At 43.4% G+C, this 16044-nt stretch overlaps 1 protein-coding gene and 1 long non-coding RNA gene across 4 annotated transcripts in view; one reads left to right on the top strand and one right to left on the bottom strand.

Annotated features, from left to right (window-relative positions):
* The window catches only part of LOC132210893 (uncharacterized), a 297035-nt gene that overhangs the window by 243616 nt on the left and 37375 nt on the right, over nucleotides 1–16044 (top strand). The window lies entirely within an intron of this gene.
* Nucleotides 1–16044, bottom strand: part of LOC125462404 (uncharacterized) — a 347507-nt gene that overhangs the window by 214947 nt on the left and 116516 nt on the right. Inside the window, exons 19-20 of the mRNA XM_059653886.1 lie at nucleotides 11949–12131; nucleotides 9445–9536 (exon numbers count right to left, since the gene is read on the bottom strand). Of these exons, the coding sequence (XP_059509869.1) occupies nucleotides 9445–9536; nucleotides 11949–12131 (275 nt within the window). The remainder of the gene's footprint in view (nucleotides 1–9444; nucleotides 9537–11948; nucleotides 12132–16044) is intronic.

Raw genomic sequence — 16044 nt, forward strand, 5'->3', positions numbered from 1 at the left:
CAATCTGTCCTGGTCCACCACATCGACCTAATGGTCAAGAAAGCACAACAAAATCTCTACTTCCTCAGGAGGCTCAGGAAATTTGGAATGTCCACAAAGACTCTTACCTATTTTTATAGATGTACCGTAGAAACTATGGGCGGCACAGTGGCTCAGTGGTTAGCACCGCAGCCTCCCAGCACCAGGGACCCGGGTTCAATCCCAGCCTCGGGCGACTGTCTGTGTGGAGTTTGCACATTCTCCCCGAGTCTGTGTGGGTTTCCACTGGGTGCTCCGGTTTCCTCCCACAGTCCAAAGATGTGCAGGTTAGGTGGATTGGCCACGCTAAATTGCCCGTAGTGTTCAGGGGTGTGAGGGTTATAGGGGGATGGGTCTGGGTGGGATGGTCCAAGGGGCAGTGTGGACTTGTTGCCTGTTTCCACACTATAGGGAATCTAATTTTTTTAAAAAATTCGAAATGCATCACAGTGCGGTTTGGCAACTGCTCTTCCCAAGACCGCAAGAAACTACACGGAGTTGTAAACACAGCCCAGTCCATCACAAAAACCAGCCTTCCCTCCACTGACTCCATCTGTACTTCCCGCTGCCGTGGGAAAGCAAGCAACATCATCAATGACCCCTCCCATCCCAGTTATAGTCTCTTCGACCCTCTTCCATCAGGCAGAAAATATAAAAGTTTGTACACGCATATGAATAGATTCAAGAACGGCTTCTTCCCTGCTGTTATTAGACTTCTGAATGGGTCTCTCAGATTTTAAATGTAATGTTGACCCATGGTCTGCAGCTATAACATTGCATTCCTTGTTCTGTTCTATTACCCTAATGCACTTCATATGGTATGCTCTGCCTGTGCTGCACACAAAACAAAACTGTTCACTGTACCTAGGTACAATAATAAATCAAATCCAATCACATGGGAGGAGTTACGTGAATAGTGAGTGCGCAGAGAGGTGGGGTGTGAGTTTAAGGGTAACAAGCTTCTAATTTTGTTAACAATATTACTTCCAACATGTGGATCTAAACAGGGCTCAGGAGCAAAGGAATCTGAGAGTACAAACTACAAATCATTAAAAGAACCAACAGAGGTTAATAACAATACGTGATAAAAAGCAAATCAAGTACTGGAATCATCTGCTAGAACTGCCTGTACTGGAACAGAAACCACAAGAAACCAAAATCAATCTTTCGAGGCAAAATGGAAACTCTGGGATCCTTTTGCCTGTTGTTTAGTTTGCCGCACCTGTTACAGACAGGAGTAGAGACCCTGGATGATAATTGGCTGCAGGAGCTGAATGAAAGGATGACTGGGTAGTTTTCCCTCTGCACTGTATCGATTAGTTTGGATGCTATCAGAACCATGTTGGAAGATTGCTGCCCCTTTGGCGTCTTTTGTTGACTGTACAAATCACCAGCCTCCATAATAAGTGTCAACTTAATTGCATCATGAGTAGAACTCTCCACTCGACTCCAGTCTCCTGGATTCCTATCCTTGTATGTTGGTGCAGCCACAATGGGCCAAATGGCCTCCTTCTGCACCATAACAATTCTGTGATTTGGCGTGGGAGCCTGGTTATCCTCACAAACAACACGCCCACATGCATCTGCTGACTGGCAGAAACAAACTGAGCTGTTAGCCCAGGGAAGCCCTGGGAGTGCCAAGTTCAAGGCGTTGTTGTAAACGCCAATGAAAAACAAAGAAAATGAGTCAAACGTAATCCCAAACTAAACAAGGGCCACCTGCCTGCTCCTGGCCTACATCCCTCCAAGCCTTTCCTATTCACGTACATATCCAAATGACTTTTAAACTCTGTAACTGCACCCGCGATAACAAGGTGTAGAGCTGGACAAACACAGCAGGCCCAGCAGCATCAGGGGAGCAGGAAGGCTGACGTTTCTCCACTTCCTCAGGAAGTTCATTCCACACATGAACCACCCTCTGCGTAAAAAACCTGTCTTTTTTGTATTTTTTTAAATCCCTCCCCTCTCACCTTAGAAATGTGTCCCCTAGTCTTGAAATTCCCCAATTCTAGGGAAGAGACAACTACCATTAACTCAATCATTATTTTATATTATAATTTTTATATATTATTTTATTTTAAGGTCTCTCAACCTTCCTATGCTCCAGTGAAAAATGTCCCAGCCTATCCATCCTTTCTTTACCATTCAAACCTTCCATACCCAGCTACATCCTGGTAAATCTCTTTTAAACTCTGTCCAACTTAATGATATCCTTCCTATACCAGGACAATCAGAACTGGACACTGTTCTCAAGAAGGCACAATCTTCTGCCTCTGTCCCAAAATAAACTTTCACTTCTTTTTCCACACACCAGTTATTCTGTCACAAGCAAATAAAATGAGACTTTTGGCCGCATATGTTCCAATATTTGATGTACTAGAATACTAGAACGGTCTAAATTCCTCTTTGATAATTTAATCTACTCAGATCTGCATTCCTCAATGAAGCACTGGGATGTTCAGCATTCGTGAACCAAAAAAAGACTATTATTAACAAAATGAATTTGAAGACATAGTATTTAAACAATGTAATACATATAGATTGAGGATGGGTGACACATGTTTCTGCTTAAGTGTACGAGTAAGTCCTTTGCTCAGTGGAGTGACTCTGTTCCACTGCCAGGATCCTGTTATGATAGTTGGCAATGATAAACATCTGCTCTTATTACTTCCAGAGACAAAGCTGCAGACTTGTTGCTGAACAATCACGGGTATTTTTGTAAAAAAACTAAAAGGTGATGGTAGTAACGAGGAAAGCTGGATTCAAATTCTCAATGTGCTTGTATGCTGGTGCAGCCACAATGGGCCAAATGGCCTCCTTCTGCACTATAACAATTCTGTGATTCAGTGTGGGAGCCTAGTTAACTCAAGTGGCTGGAGTGCGGTATCAGCTGAACGTCAATACCGTGAGGTTTGACCTCTGCTCCAGAAGAGGCAGACTAGGGACCTGCCACCTTTTCCTGCTCACTGGCACTTTACCACAAAGGACCTCCTTTGGTCAAAGAAATGAAAAAGAGGATCAAAGTCTTTGCGAATTAGCATCTGTTTTCCAGCGTAATTTCTCTTACTTGGGGAGGCAATGGCCTAGTGGTATTATTGGGGTGGCACAGTGGTTAGTACTGCTACTTCACAGCGCCAGGGACCCAGGTTTATAGAACAGTACAGCAGAGCACAGCCCACAATGTTGTGCCAACCCATTAAATTTTGATTCCATCAAGTCTGGAGTTTGCACATTCTCCCTGTGTCAGTGTGAGTTTCCTCCCACAGTCCAAAAGTGAGCAGGCTAGGTGGATTGGCCATAGGAAATGCAGGGGTAGGGAGTGTGTCTGTGTGAGATGCTCTTCAGAGGATCAGTGTGGTCTTGAAGGGCCAAATAGGCTGCTTCCACACTGTGGTGATTCTATTATCCCATTCTAAGGTCATCGCTAGACTGTTAATCTGGATACCCAGGTATGTTCCAAGGAGTTAGGTTCGAATCCCACCATGACAGATGGCGAAATTTGAATTCATGAAAATATCTGGAATTAAGAGTCTAATGATGACCACAATTGTCAGGAAAACCCATCTGGTTCACTAACTGTCCTTCAGGGGAGAAAACTGCTACCCTTTCCTGGTCTTCCTGGCCTACCAGTGACTCCAGACCCACACCAATGCAGTTGACACTTAACTGACCTCTTGGCAATTAGGGATGGACAATAGATGAATGAATATGTATGAATGAATAATTAAAAAACTGAATGAATAATGAATAATTTAAAAAAAATGGGCTTAGTTCAAAACACAGAAATAAACTAAATATTAAGATAATAAAATGTGAGGCTGGATGAACACAGCAGGCCAAGCAGCATCTCAGGAGCACAAAAGCTGACGTTTCGGGCCTAGACCCTTCATCAGAGGCTCTGATGAAGGGTCTAGGCCCGAAACGTCAGCTTTTGTGCTCCTGAGATGCTGCTTGGCCTGCTGTGTTCATCCAGCCTCACATTTTATTATCTTGGAATCTCCAGCATCTGCAGTTCCCATTATCTCCAATAAACTAAATATTTTCTACTTTAAAAACCAAAAGAACTGTGGATGCTTTAAAGCAGGAACAAAAACAAAGTTGCTGGAAAAGTTCAGCAGGTCTGGCAGCATCTGCGAAGGAGAAAACAGAGTTAACGTTTCTGGTCCGGTGTCCCTTCCTCAGAACCAGACCCAAAACATTAACTCTGTTTTCTCCTTCACAGATGTTGCCAGACCTGCTGAGCTTTTCCAGCAACTTTGTTTTTGCATCTATAAATTGTTTGCTTTTTGAACAAAATAGAATGTACCTGCAAATACAAATTCACCCCATAGATTCACACGTGTGTGTCAGTCGGTCAATGTGGTGTTTTATAAATTCTTACTTTAGAAATAAAACCAGTCTGACTCCAAACCAAAATGAAAACAGATTCTAAGCAAGGCCTCACACTTAACATGCATTGTCTGACCTAAAACATCACCTTTTCTTTACACTGTTAAAACCTCTGGTTCTCTCAGGACAGTGAGTTGAAAGGAACTCAGGAGTATACATATACACATTAATCAATTAAAACCTTCTAATTGATTAAAGATTTAATAGCATCTTGGGTTTGTTTAGATTAGATTAGATTCCCTACAGTGTGGAAACAGGCCCTTCAGCCCAACACGTCCACAGTGGCCCTTGGAGCATTCCACGCAGACCCATTCCCCTATAGCCTTCACACCCCTGAACACTATGGGCAATTTAGCATGGCTGATCCACCTAGCCTACATATCTTTGGACTGTGGGAGGAAACCGGAGTACCCGGAGGGAATACACGCAGAAACAGGGAGAATGTCAAACTCCACACAGACAGTTGCCTGAGGCTGGAATTGAACCCGGGTCCCTGGCGTTGTGAGGCTGCAGTGCTAACCACTGAGCCACTGTGCCGCCCTCATCAGTGGTGTGACCCTTTAACCTTTTACTTATAAATTCTGTGTCTTATAATACCTCTCCAACTAACACCTGAGGAAGGAACAAAGCTGCAAAAGCTTGTGTTTTCAAATAAACCTGTTGGACTATAACCTGGTGTCATGTGATTTCTGACCACGGTTCATATCAGTTAATATTTGGTTCGAATTCCAAAGTTACATCAAGCAATAAATGACCATGCCCAAATTTGAAAGGGCCTCTAATTGTTTTGAAGCATTTTAAAGCATTGCATGCAGGCAGAAAGGCTTTCATCATCTCAAAGAACTTGGTGGGCCTTAAGATATTAGATAAGGCCAATGGAAATCGGTTTCAATCAGGGAAATATGGTTTATTATTAGAGAGATGGATTTAAAGAAGGAGAGGCTGGAAAAGATGGAAACATAATAATTATGCATCGTCAGAAATAGACTGTAAGGGTATGCTCTTCAAGATTGCGTGGTATTGATTACAAATTAGCAAATTCTGACGTTACAGAAAATGGTAAGTAGCCAGGTACTTCTCAGACCAAATGTTACACACAGCTATGAGGATCAAACTGTTGCTTTTGACACAAAAACAGATACTGCAGGAAAAGTTCAGCAGGTCTGGCAGCATCTGTGGAGAAAAGTCAGAATTAACATTTCGAGTCTAATTACCCTTCCTCAGAACTGATGGTAGCCAGGAAATTGTCAGTTTATAGCAGAATATAGGGTGGTTGGTGGGGGGAGGGGGAGGTGGGGAAGAGGGGTAAAGAGTAAAACAAAGGTGGGAATACAGCCCAAAGAGAGAGAAGAGCAGTTGGATAGACAAAGGAGTGGATAATGATCCGGCTAGGAGGGTGAATAGCTATTGATGGGGACTGTTAGTGGCTAACAATGGGTTGTGTGAAACAGCAGACTATGTGATAACAAAGAGATAATGGGAACCGCAGATGCTGGAGAATCTGAGATAACAAAGTGTGGAGCTGGATGAACACAGCAGGCCAAGCAGCATCTTAGGAGCACAAAAGCTGACGTTTCAGGCCTAGACCCTTCATCAGAAAAATGACCCTTACTGCTTGGGCTGCTGTATTCATCCAGCTTTACACTTTGTTATAATGATAACAAGGCCTGGTGCGTGGGCATTTGGGTCAGGACATAGGGGAATTCAGGCACTAAAGTTGTTGAACTCGATTTTGAGCTCAGTTTCTGATTTATAGCATCCACAGTTCTTTCAGTTTTTAATTAGTATTTGCTGCATTTGAATATTTGTCCAATGATGGACAGATGTGTTCCAATGATCAATATGAGGCTATTTGTCCCAAAGGACAACTATTAAAAGTGGGCATGAAAGTCATGAAACAAGAAAGGACTAGTTAATGAAGAAATGCAGCTATTTTAAGTAGGGCAAGGAAAGCTACTGGAAAATATAAAAGTTGGATGAATGCACATGGTGAGGGCAAGAGGTTCAGCGCACATGGTGAGGGCAAGAGGTTCAGCACACATGGTGAGGGCAAGAGGTTCAGCACACATGGTGAGGGCAAGAGGTTCAGCACACATGCTTCATTGGGAGCGTTAAGGTATGAAGATGGAAGGTAGGGAGATGCAATGTAAGCTCAAACAATGGTTCTGGGAGGGAACACAGCCCTAGAATGAGATTATAGACCATTGGAAGGAATTCTACAAATTTGAAAGGTGGAATCAGTAGCAGTTCAGAAGGAGATGGAAGGCAAGAGAGAGGGTGTATTTTAATCTGGTCAAGAACTTTAGTACAAACCAGAAATACCACCAGCAGCAGAAGCCCATGAAATCAGGAAGACTTGGACCCATGAAAAAACTAGGAGGTGAGTTAATAAAAGATGCCACACAATGACAACTACAAAGCCGCAGAGGTACCAGTCAGGGCAACTAGCCCTATCCCATGACTGAATACATGATGGAAGAGTGGCCCCTTATAAGACTAAAGCAAGGCTGGTGGTATGATGTTTTGAGGAAGAACTGGGGGATCAAGATACGGGTAGATTCACCAATCACAGGAAAAGCAATTTTGAAAACTTTCTTGCCTTTGTTCGCACCAAATGCTTAGATGCATGGATGAATTGATATTAAAGCTGCATGGAGATAAGCTCAACAGGTAGTGTTTCTTTGTCGTCAAAATAGACACCAAGTTTAGAGCAGACATTCTGGGAGTTAAATAAATGTTTTTCGTACATCTCAATGAGGCTGGTTTTATTAAAATTGGTTGTCTTCAGTTAAAGGCAGAGTCTGCTGTGTTTTATTAGCATCAGAAGGGGCAGCTTTCAGGCATATTTATGATACATAAAATAATTTTTTGTGTGATGGGAGCAGTGAATTTGAAAACAGTCATAACTGGGCTTAAATCAGGAGACAAAATTGGAAGTCAGGGCTTTTTAAGGTGATTGGTATATTAATTAAGGATTAACTGGATATGAACTAGTTGTACAAAAATGGGAGCTTATAATCAGTGAAGTACAAGTTTCATGGAGCGAGGTTAACTAAAATAAAACTTTTGTTCACTGTGGACGCAAACATTTATCTTCTGGTGTATCACAATGTAGAATGGATGATGGAAGACAGGTCTGAAGACTATCTATTGCGATGCTGGTGGGTCTTAGAAGAGATTGTGTCCTTGATAGTATTTAGAGAGAACTGAGTCCCTAGGTTGTTGGGAAGATTATCATTTCACTTGCTGTTCTTCTAAATAATTACATTGTTAAGCTTAGCACAATGTTGTAAACATGAACCATCACATTCCAGAATGTGCTGTCATGGGGTCTTTTAAATTACTCCTCATGGTGACTGACAATATACATTTTTGCAAAAGAACCCCTTATAGTTGAGAGGTGAATGACCAGATAGGCTACTTTGAGTATTAATACAGGTTACATTGCACAGGGCATGCGCTAGGCGAGATCAATACTTTTCTGAAAAAGTGTCCCAACCCAAAACATCAGCTTTCCTGCTCCTCTGCTGCTGCCTGGCCTGCTGTGTTCCCCCAGCTCCACACTGTGTTATCTCTGACTCCAGCATCGGCAGCTTTTACTATCTTATTATGAGTGCGTGAGTATTAATGCTTGCTAGAACACAAAGGGTTTGTTGAACAGTGTCCAAGAAGGGCCAACGTGGGACTTTAAGCATCATCTCCAGTATCCAGTGAAGGTTGCCATCTTGATAAAGGAGTTGAAGCCAATGACTGTAATGACCATCTGGAGGTTGATTGAACAACTTATTGCCATGTGAATTACCCGATAGCACTCATTAACAATGTTTCTACAGCTTTTTGGGGACTAGCACTCCACCGAACACCTTGTCTTAGCATCAAGTGGCTGTTTGAAAGCAAACATGGCATGGATGTTGATTGAAAGGAACATTAACTCATTTCACTTCATTGTTGTTGAGATGGCAACAGGAATAAGGTGATAAGGCATACTGTTCTCCCTTGTCTCACTCCAAGTCAGCCTGCTGCCTACTACACTTGCATGTCAGTTGGGAGGCCGACCCTAGAATCCCTTTTTCCTTCCGAAACTAAACCAGAAATTGTTACGAAAACTCAGCAGGTCTGGCAGCATCAGTAGAGAGAAAGCAGAGTTAACGTTGCGGGTCCAGTGACCCTTCTTCAGAACTGATAGTGGCTAAGAAAAGGCTGGTATATGTGCTGCTGGTATGTAGGGCTGGACCAACTTCTCCCAAGTCCTTACCCCAAACCCCACATACCAGACCTTGTCATCACACCACGTAGATGCAATGGCCAGGAAGGCACAACAATGCCTTCTTGCTCAGGCGACTCAGGAAATTGCCACATCCATCAGTCCCTCACCAACCTCATCAGGTTCAGCATTGAAAGCAAACTGTCTGGGTGCATAACGATGGACCAATGCTAATGGATCACAAATGCAAAAGGGCTGTGAACAGGGCAGCACGGTGGCTCAGTGGTTAGCACTGCTGCCTCACAGCTCCAGGGACCTGGGTTCAATTCCACCCTTGGGTGACTCTGTGTGGAGTTTGCACATTCTCCCCCTGTCTGCGTGGGCTTCCTCCCACAGTCCACAGATGTGCAGGCTAGGTGGATTGGCCATGCTAAATTGCCCATAGCATTGAGGGATGTGTAGATGAGATGGGTTATAGGGGGATAGGCATGGGTGGGATGCTCCAAGGGTCGATGTGGACTTGTTGGGCCAAAGGCCTGTTTCCATACTGGAGAGATTCTATGAAAACAGAGCAAGAGACAAGTTGCATAGGATCTGGCTTGGACGGTAATAGTCCATGACACTGGGCACCACCTCCCACTCATGTTTAGATGAGGTGTTTGGTGAGGCCCAACAAACAACTGCGATCCTAGCAGCGGCAAGTTGAAAAGGTGACTGAGGAGCACGCCACTTTATCCTTTACCAGGGTGAGGCAATGCTTTTCAGAACCACAAGCTAGCTTTAAACAATAGTCACCATTACCCAAATGTATGTATTGTGCATGACCAACTTACCTTCATCTTCACTGCAGGTTCTTGCTTCCCTTCGATCAAAGGACCCAATCATTTCCTCCTTGCGATTTGGATTTGTTGTGTAAAGTCTTGAGCTGCAAAGGCCAAATGAATCAATATGTCAGCTTCACAACATTCTGGAAGTGGTCTCTATTTCTCCTGGACCTGCCAAATTTACTAGGGAGTGGCAATCTCTCACAGATTAATGGAGAACCCAACCTAGCTGGCATTCTACCCATCAACCTGATTGGCACTCTGCCTCACACTTAGTTTACGGACTTACGGTGTTACAGCAGCGGTCAAAGTGGCCATGAGAATACTCAGCACTGCTGTTTCACAGTGTCATGGACCTAGGTTCGATTCCACCCTCAGGTGACTGTGCGGAGTTTGCACATTCTCCCCCTGTGTGTGCGGGTTTCCTCCGGGTGCTCCAGTTTCCTTTCATAGATCAAGAATGTGCAGATTAGGTGGATTGGCCATGTTAAATTGCCCGTAGTCTCCAGGGATGTGCAGGCTGGTGAGTTAGCCATGGGAAATTCAGGGATAGGGATGCTCTTTGGAGGGTCGGGTTGAAGTCGATAGGCCAATTGGCCTGCTTCCAAATAGTCAGGATTCCACGATTTTAAACCTATCACTCATGGAGCCTGCAGAAATTTTGTGCCTGTTCCATCAATCAGTGAGGCCACGGCTGATCCAGACCTTCATTCCATTGATCTGCCTTGGGTCCATCTCTATCCAAGACTTTTCCTTTTGTTACAAAAATATGTTTTCTTCACTGACGCACGAGAAGCGACTGAGCAGCCCGGTAGCAGAAGAACCACTGGCAGAAACCGTGGGGGCCACTCGAAGACGGATGCCACCAAGGAAATCAGAGCTTCAGCAGTGGGCCTCATTTGAAGCCTTCCAGTCAGATGCCCCGCCATTCCTTGTAGAAGGCAGAGGTTAGTCATGACTGAACTGGTCCTCTGTTTTGGAGTACAACGGATGAGTCAGACCAGTATATCTCTTTAATTGATTATTACTGTTTTATTTCTACATCAGGAATTTATTTTCAGACTTGCTGCAGGCAAGCCAACTAAAATTCATTGCTATTCCATCCTCAGGGCACCCAGATGCTGTTTTTAATGTGGTTCCAAATTGTCACGCACCAGGAAACAGGAGTTAATGCATTTCAACTGCTCCCTCGCTGTTTCTACCAATCGTAGACTGCCAATTAAATCCCCAGCATGCGCTGATGGAGAAAAAAAATCTCAAGCCTGAAGGTAGCCAATTTATTTCTTCTTTCTAGCTGGTTGTAGGTTGTGACTTTTAATTGCTGAGTGAGAGACCTTTACAAGTGGGAATCAGTCACCCTGCATCTTTCTGTAAACAAGTGAGAATGTCTGCAGGAAGAAGGAAAACTGAGGAGCAGAGTTCTGAACAGCACAAGAATCATCTCAGCATGTTATTAGCATGTCTTCCTAGTCTTTCCCTCTGCCCCTAACACCCATTTTTTTTCCTGTCAGCATGTGTTTGTAGAGTGTGTGTTTAAGAGGTTAGTGTTTTAACTTGCAGTGTTAAATCCTGATGGTTCCTAGTTGTTCACCTAGTTATTATTTATTCAAAATAAATAAATACACACTCTTAAGTACAGAATCCTGATCTGTGCTTTCTTCAAACCTCAGTCTAAAGTTGGACATTTTGAGTCCTTTCTAAAATCTTTACATTTTATGACAACTCAGGGAATAGTGAGGCTCAATTTCCAGCCTGTTACCCCAGCCAGGCATGACACTAATAAAAGCTCAGCACAACTGTTCCAACTGATCTCCACCTGCGATGAACATTTTTACTTCCACTTTTAATTCTATAGGCATGAATATTTCAGATACTCTGAGAATCAGTACATACCAAAATATTTTTATTTATTCACGGGATGTGGACATGTCTGGCTGGGTCTGTCCCTAGTTGTCGCTTGTGAAAGATGGTGGTTAGCTGTCTTCTTGAACCGCTGCAGTCCACGTGCTGTAGGTGGACCCACAATGCTGTTGCGGAGGAAATTCTAAGATTTTGACCCAATGGCACAAAGAATAGACATATATTTCCAAGTCAGGGTGGAGAGTGGCTTGGAAGTGGTGCTTCAACTCATCTGCTGCCTTTGTCCTTCAAAGTGGTCATCTAGAGGAAGATTTGATCCTCATTGCGTCTGAAGTTAAAATCTTTGTGGTAGTTTCTGATAAGGGATTGTGTCTTTTATAAATACCAAGTTTAAATAAAAATTTATCAAAAACTCCATTAAAATCATAATAATCCATGCGCAGCATTTTATCACTAAGGGAAACACAGTCGTACCCTGCCTAATAGTGAGAAACGAAAGTGTTTCCTGTACAGCATGAATTCACAATCACATTAAGGATCTTAAACTACAGAGGAAAAGAAATTGCCAACAGTTAGCTGAGTGCTGTATATTAAGTATATGGATCATGTACTTATGAAGCGGTTTCAGAGTCAATCTATCATCATGTAATCACCTGATATCAATGATCTCCATAGTCTCCTGTGGTGTGTTCAGGAAGATTTTCAAGTCTTGTCCTTTTTTTAACTGGATTCCACCATCAAGGCTCGTCAATGTTCTCATTCCTGCCACCCACTCCAAACCAGCCTTACCAATTGCCCCATCAACTCCCATGTGGACAGACACATGAACGTGAGCACTGAAAGCAGAATGTCAATGAACACCTTGTTAGACTTTCTCCACTCTTCAAATGTCAATAAGAAACAAACTGAAACAGCACTAGTTTTTGGAATTAAAGGAATTTTTTTTTGTTGAACTGTTCTTCTCTTATAGTATTTTTTTAAAGTATGTTTATTTTTGGAGAAGGTATAGGGCTGGGTGTTTGGATGAAAATTATTTCACTTTTGCTGTTAGTATTTTATCCGAGTTCTTCATTTTAAAAGCATTTTAAAGTCTCTTCAAAGCATGAAGCATTACAGTGTAACACAGCCTTCAACATCAACTAGAGGGACCAATGTAGTGGTTTAAGTGAATTAATTTAAGCTCAGCTCCACTGTTTCTAGATTGTTAGATCAGTTGGATTGAGCTCAGAGTGTCAAGTTGAATGGAACTCGAATGACAGAGTCACAGGATGGTGATAGCACAGAAGTAGGCCATTTGGCCCACAATGTACATTTTGGCTTTTTGCAGCAACATTTCATTTGCCCACCCTTTTCTCATAGCCCTGTAACATTTTTTCTGGTACTTCATCAAGTTCCTTTTGGAAACCATGACTGAACTTGCTTCCCACACCTTCTCATGTGCTGCATTCACCTCATGTTGCCTGTGCTTCCTTTGCCAGTAATCTTTAGTTCCCAATGGGAAGTTTCTCCTTAGCTACTCTGACCAGACTCCCTATGAACATGAAAGCCTCTGACAGATCTTTGCAGCCCTTCCTTCTCTCAGACAAACAACCCTGGCTTCTCTAATCTAACCACATAATAAAAGTGCTGCATCCCCGAATTATTCTTGTAAATCTTTCCTGCATCCTTCATCAAGTGCAGGTCCAGGATTGAGCACAACACTCCAGTTGAGGGTAGTTTTGATAATCCATGCCTTTCATTCTGAAAGTCAGGATCGGATACATCTAATTCACCCAGCCCTTTCATCTTCAATGACTGCCTCTCTTCATTCTTCCTCAAAATGCATCATTATGTTCCTTTCTACATTACATTTTGTCAAGTACATATCATCAGAAGCCTATCACTTCATCTAAAAGTTAAAGAGAAGTCTCTCAATTACCAGTTTATTTTTCAATTTACCTTATGTTCATTTTTAGCACCGATAAAGTAGATACTTTACAATGACAAAACTAAACCTGGATGTGGGAAGTTCTCAGCTATCTATGGGGCTTCCAGTGGGGGGAGGATGGAAAAGTGATTGATCCACTCGCCTCCCTGTCCCACCCCCATCACCTCAGCTCGGCGAATCAAGCATCGGGTGGCCAGTTAATGGCCAGTTGGTGGGAAGGCGTGCGGTCAGCAGTGAGAGAGATTTGGGGGGGGCGGGGGGGGGGGGGGCGCAAAGCTTGCCTCCATGTCCAAGGCTGGAAGATCTGCCGGTAAAGGGTTGCGTGAACAGGAAGTTAGTCACGACCACTGCTCAGAAGGCTCCCTGTGCACTCGCTCTCTCTCTCTCTCTCTCTCTCTCTCTCTGCAGGACCTCTTGTGGCAGGCTCAGAACTGTGAAATGACAAAAACACATACAAACTGTAGTGACTGGGATGAGGTCAGCCAGGTTTCTAGATCTAACAATCTAGAAACAGTGGAGCTGAGCTTAAATTAATTCACTTAAACCACTACATTGGTCCCTCTAGTTGATGTTGAAGGCTGTGTTACACTGTAATGCTTCATGCTTTGAAGAGACTTTAAATTGCTTTTAAAATGAAGAAAACACAGACAAAAACACATACAAACTGTAGTGACTGGGATGAGGTCAGCCAGGTGGGCCTCATCGAACACAAGTTCCCTGATCGGGGCCATTGATCTGGTTCAATCAGGGAGTCCTTGCTGACAGATATAAACAAGAGGGTCAGAGGTTCTGCTCACTCTGACAGCTGGCTCTGAGCTAGCTGGGTCAGTGTCATGTTCAATGCGACAAAAATAGAAGTTGCTGGAAAAGCTGAGCAACTTTGGTTTTTATTCCCGATTTACAGCATCCGCACTTCTTTTGGTTTTCACGTTCAACGCATTTGTAAATAAAGGGTGACTTGGTGATGGGATACCGGCCTCTGAGGAGCAATTTCACAAACACTACCATCACCTTCAGCTGCTTGCTGCACCCACAACACATTAGCAGGGTGGTTATTTCTGCCTCCTCTCAGGCTTGAAATCATGCTTGACAAATCTACTGGATGTTTTCAGGATGTAACTAGTAGAGTTGATAAAGGATGTGCCTTACTTAGACTTTTGAGACAGCTTCAATAAGGTCCCACATAGGAGGTTAGCATGTGAAAAGGATTAGGGTAATGCACTTACTTGGCTGGCAGGCAGGAAACAGAAGGAATAAATGTGTCGTTTTTCCAACTAGCACTGAGCAGTGGGGGACAGCAGAGATCAGCGAAACACAATATGTATTAGTAGCATGGCTTAAGGTACTGAATGCAAAATCTTGGAGTTTGCAGATAAGGCAAAGCTGGGTGGGAGGGTGAGCTGTAAGAAGGATGGAGGGATGCTCTAGTGCGATTTGGACAAGCTGAGTAGGAAAATGCATGGCAGATGCAGTATGAGCTGAATAAATGTGTGGTCATCCACTTTGTAGCAAAAGCAGGAAGGCAGATTATTATCTGAATGGCTATAGCTTGGGAAAGGGGAATGTGCAATGAGACCAGGGTGTCCTTGTGCACCATTTGCTGAAGGTAAGCATGTATTAGCAGCAGATAGTGAAGAACCAAATGATATGTCGGCCTTCACAACGGTGACAGGATTCGAGTACCAGAGCAGGGATGTCTTGTTGCAGTTATGCAGGGCCTTGGTGAGACCACACCTGGAGTACTGCGTGCTGTTTTAGCCTGCTTGTCTGAGGAAGTATGTTTTAGCAATGAGGGAGTGGCACACAGCTTTACCCAGATTGGTTCCTAGGATGACAGGAAGAGAAATTGGATACGTTAGGACCATATTCACTAGATTTTAGAAGATTGAGGTGGGCTGGGGGGTGGGGCTGGATTCCATTGAAACCTATCAAATTCTAACAGGACTGGGCAGGGTAAATGTAGGAAGGATACTCTCAAAGATGGGAGAGTCTAGGACCAAGGGTCACAGTCTAAGAATACAGGGTAGGACATTTGGGACTGAGGTGGAGAAATTTCTTCACCCAGAGAGCAATGAGTCTGTGGAATTCACTGACGCAGAAAGCATTAAATATTTTCAAGGTGTTAGATACAGGTCTTCTGGCTAAAGGGATCAAAGGATAGGGAAGAAAGTGAGAACAGGAGACTGAATTGGATGATCAGCTATGATTGTGCTGAATGGTGAAACAGGTTCGAACGGCTGAATGGTCTACTGCTGCTTCAATTTTTCATAGAGATCGACAGCACAGAAAAAAGGCCCTTCAGCCCATCATGCCTGCATTGGTCAAAAACAACACCCTAACTATTCTAATCCCACTTTCCAGCACCTGACCCACACCCTGGTATGTCTATGCATCACATGTGCACATCAAAATACTTCTTCAATGTTATGGGGGTTTCTGCCTCAACCGCCCTTTCAGGCAGTGATTCCTAGACTCCCACCACCCTCTGGGTGAAACGTTTATCCTCACAGCTCCTCTAAATCTCCTGCCCCTTCCCTTAAAATAAATGCACCCCACTATCAAGGGAAAAAGTTTCTTCCTGTCGACCCTATCATAATTTTATACATCTTAATCACATCTCTTCTAAGTCTCCTCTGCTCTAAGGAAAACAATCCCAGTCTGTCCAATCTCTCTTTATAATTCTCTCTTTATAATGTCAGCCTTCCTGCTCCTCTAATGCTGCTTGGCCTGCTGTGTTCATTCAGCTTTACACCTTGTTATCTCTTCATCATAACCTCCATGCTCTTAAACTCTTTGCCTCGGCTAATAAAGCTAGTAGCCTA

Source organism: Stegostoma tigrinum, chromosome 23 (assembly GCF_030684315.1).
Source record: "Stegostoma tigrinum isolate sSteTig4 chromosome 23, sSteTig4.hap1, whole genome shotgun sequence".
Taxonomy (NCBI): domain Eukaryota; kingdom Metazoa; phylum Chordata; class Chondrichthyes; order Orectolobiformes; family Stegostomatidae; genus Stegostoma; species Stegostoma tigrinum.